Source organism: Lagopus leucura, unplaced genomic scaffold (assembly GCF_019238085.1).
Source record: "Lagopus leucura isolate 7727_CA_CO unplaced genomic scaffold, USGS_WTPT01 35142-0_obj-0_obj, whole genome shotgun sequence".
Taxonomy (NCBI): Eukaryota; Metazoa; Chordata; class Aves; order Galliformes; family Phasianidae; genus Lagopus; species Lagopus leucura.
In genome coordinates, this window is record NW_024969459.1 from 6,019 (window position 1) to 9,281 (window position 3,263).

The 3,263-nt window shown below is 51.0% G+C and overlaps 1 gene segment (V, D, J or C); it reads left to right on the top strand.

Annotated features, from left to right (window-relative positions):
• Positions 1-1,564: 1,564 nt before the first annotated feature.
• Positions 1,565-2,212, top strand: LOC122194155. The segment is given in 2 exon segments: positions 1,565-1,616; positions 1,770-2,212. Coding segments are annotated over 2 exon segments (495 nt in total).
• Positions 2,213-3,263: the final 1,051 nt, after the last annotated feature.

A 3,263-nucleotide genomic window follows, 5' to 3' on the forward strand; every position in this document is an offset into this window, starting at 1 on the left:
CAAGTTTTCTTGTGCATTTTTTGGCTTGCATTGCCAAGCCCCTGTGGAAATGCTCCCCCACTCTGCTCCTTTCAGGTTGGCCTCATGTCGTGGTTTTGTGGTTTGTTATCAGTATTCCGCATCATAGCATCATGTAGCCTGCTGGGAGCTAAAGATTCAATGCTGCAGTTCTGTTCTCAGAAGAGAAGAGCAAACTGCAGCTCCCAGAAGGCTTTATTATTCTTTTTCCATTTTTCATTCAGAGGGAAAGACAAAACTGATTGGGAGTCATGAGATTGTTCTGCTTTTGCCCACCTTGGCTCTCTGTGCTCCCTGGCTGTCTCACCTACAACATTAGAGTAAGGCCCTTGCTCTCAGACACCCTCTTTCATTTATGTGATTTATTATCTTCGATTCCAATGACACTGGATTATATTGCATTATCTCACAATTCATTATCTTTTTTAGCAAGTTAGTTTTTTCCTTAGGTTGTGACCACTGCTTTTTCTTATCTAGGCCCATTTCCCTACCACCTCCTGCCCCCTTCCCCTTTTCCCAGGGCATGGGACCATGGCTCATCTTGTCCCTCTGTCACTGGACTAGGCCAGACCAGGCCAAACCACGACATTTTTTGGGTGCACTGGAGGGGAAATGAAACCAAACTTTTTAACCAACCACACACAAGAGATTTATTAGAGTGCCATATGGAGAACCACAGCTCTTCATTAGAGAGCTCTGATGCCCTAACCTTCACAGAAAGATGAGACTGTAGGCAGAGTGGTCTGCCAAGTTTGGGCACTGCACCAAATTTTTTTTTTTTTTTTTTTTTATATTATTATTATTATTATGGGCACCATGACAAGTATGAAACTGTTCTTTAGTTTAGAAGGGTTGCATGAGGGATTAAATGCCATTATGGTCAGAATTATAACTCTTAGAATGTACTGGTTTCTTATTAAGTCTGCCGTTCTCTGTTCTGCAGTTATATATATACATAAAACAAATGAGAAGCACTGGTGGAGACACCCATCTGCACCTGTATGCAATGTGAATAGTTTGAGCACTAAAAGTTACATCCCAGAAGGAGTACTAATTTTATAGACCACACAGTGTTTAAACAGGCTTCTAGATTCTCCTCTTGGTTTCCCATATGTTTTTGAAATGCTCCACCTAGAACATTCATGCTGATTATGTTATCAATCTCCCTGAATGTATTCCTCCCCATTTACATTATTTGGAGGAAGCTTTCCCCAAACCCAGAGAATACTGAGTGGCAGGGAATGTGGAGGGGTTCAGGAAAAATCTGACAGAGATGGGGACTTGCAGTGCCATTAAATTGCACCCTTGAACACCTGCAGAACCCCAAGAACCTCAGAAAATATTTAAGTCAGTGATGTTATGGCTTAGGTAGATCTGAGGAGGCCAGAGTGCCGCTAGCCGCGCACAGGCGCCCAGCACTCGCAGCACGCAGCAAGCCCGAGTGACGCCGGCGCAGGGCGCAGCCCCGGGGCGGAGAGGAGGCGGCGCGGGCGGAGCAGAGCCGGGGCTGGCGGGGGCAGCGCGGCGCGGGCGGCGGAGCGGCGGGATGCGGCAGTGCCGGGCCGCGGGGCTGGCGGGGCTGGCCGCGGTGCTGCTGGGTGCGCGGGGCTGCCGCCGGCGGGGCCGGACTGCGGGGCTGCGGCGGGGGCCGGGGCCACGCTCATCTTTGTCCGTGTGGCTTCTTTCTGGCCTCTCTCCTTTCTATTGGAGTAAGAGGATTTTCTGAGTTTTTCTTGTTTTCTTCTCGGCAGTGGCTGTGAGCACAGCCCAGGTGCAGCAGGAGCCGTCGGCAGGGACCAGCGAAGGCACCGGTATCAACATCACCTGCTCACACCCCAACATCCAGTCTTATGATTACATCTACTGGTACCGTCAGCTCCCGAGCAGGAGCCCCGCATTCATCGAGTTCATCCACCAAGGCTCCAAGGAGCTGCATGAGTTGGCTGGGCGGCTATCGATGTCGGCAGACCGCCGCTCCAGCGCCCTATGGCTCGCCCGGCCCCGGTTCGGGGACGCGGCGGTGTATTACTGTGCCGTGAACCCACGGGGCGTGGAGTCGGGGCTGCGGCAGAGCAAGAACCGCTTGGGGCGGGGCGGGTGGGGCGGGCGGCGGCGCAGTGCCGTCTGGGCCCGCAGGGGGCGCTGCCGCTCCTTCCGCCGGGCCGCGTCTCCTCTCCCGGCCCCGCCGAGCTGACAGTGCCGGCACGGAACACGTCCCTCGCACTGCTCGGCATCCCAGAGTAAGAGATTCCAGCTGCGCACCTTCATGAACACGGCATGTCGAGATCACAGACACCTTCAAGTGGTCCCCACTGTGGCTCTGTTTTAAGACCATGAGCTTGTGTGACAGGATTCGGGGTCTTTGGAGGTGAGGTCCAGGACTGCTTTTTTATTAAACCCCCATACGCAGCTCAGCTCCACACAGCCTCAGGGTCACTGGGTGGAATGGAGGAGAGAATAAGGAAAGGTAAACGCATGAACCAAGAACTCATGGGCTGAGATAGTATATAAGGCAAACTCAATGACGAGCGTGCAAGTAAACCAAAACAATGAATTCATTCACTACATCTAATCAGTAGGCATGTATGCAGGCACATGTTCAGCCATTTCCAGGAAAGCAGGGCTCACCACGCAGAACAGTTTCTTGGGAAGACAATCACCATCTCTCCAAACATCCCCGCTGTCTTTCTTCTTCAGCTTTTGTTGCTGAGCATGACCTCAGATGGCATGGAAAGTCTTTGGTTGGTTTTGTCAGCTGTTCTGACTGTCATTTCCAAGATTCTTGTGCGCTATGAATCCTCACTGACAGGGCAGCATCAGAGACAGTAAAATCCTTTATTCTGTACAAGCACTGCAACAACTACAATCAGGATGAGGAGATCAGATAAGAACTCGGAGTAGATGCACTGCAACCCCAAGAGATGCCAGGTTCATACTGCAAGATGGATCGACTCAGAGAGATGTGCAACATTATTCTAAGCAGTTGAATGTCTGAGGTTAGTGAGAGGTGCAACAACGCCTCTGGAAAGAGGCTCTGAGATCCAGATCCTCACAGGGAAAATCTGTGTAGCTCCCCCAGCTGACCCAGCTGTTTAAGCCCATGTTCAAAGGCTTCAGAAGCACAGAGCAAAGGATCAAATCCTAAATGTTTTCCTTCCCCTAAACATCCCATGTCCAGTGCAATACCCAAATACATTTCTACAGCATCCCATGCAGATTCTGAAGTATGATGGTTGTACTCCACG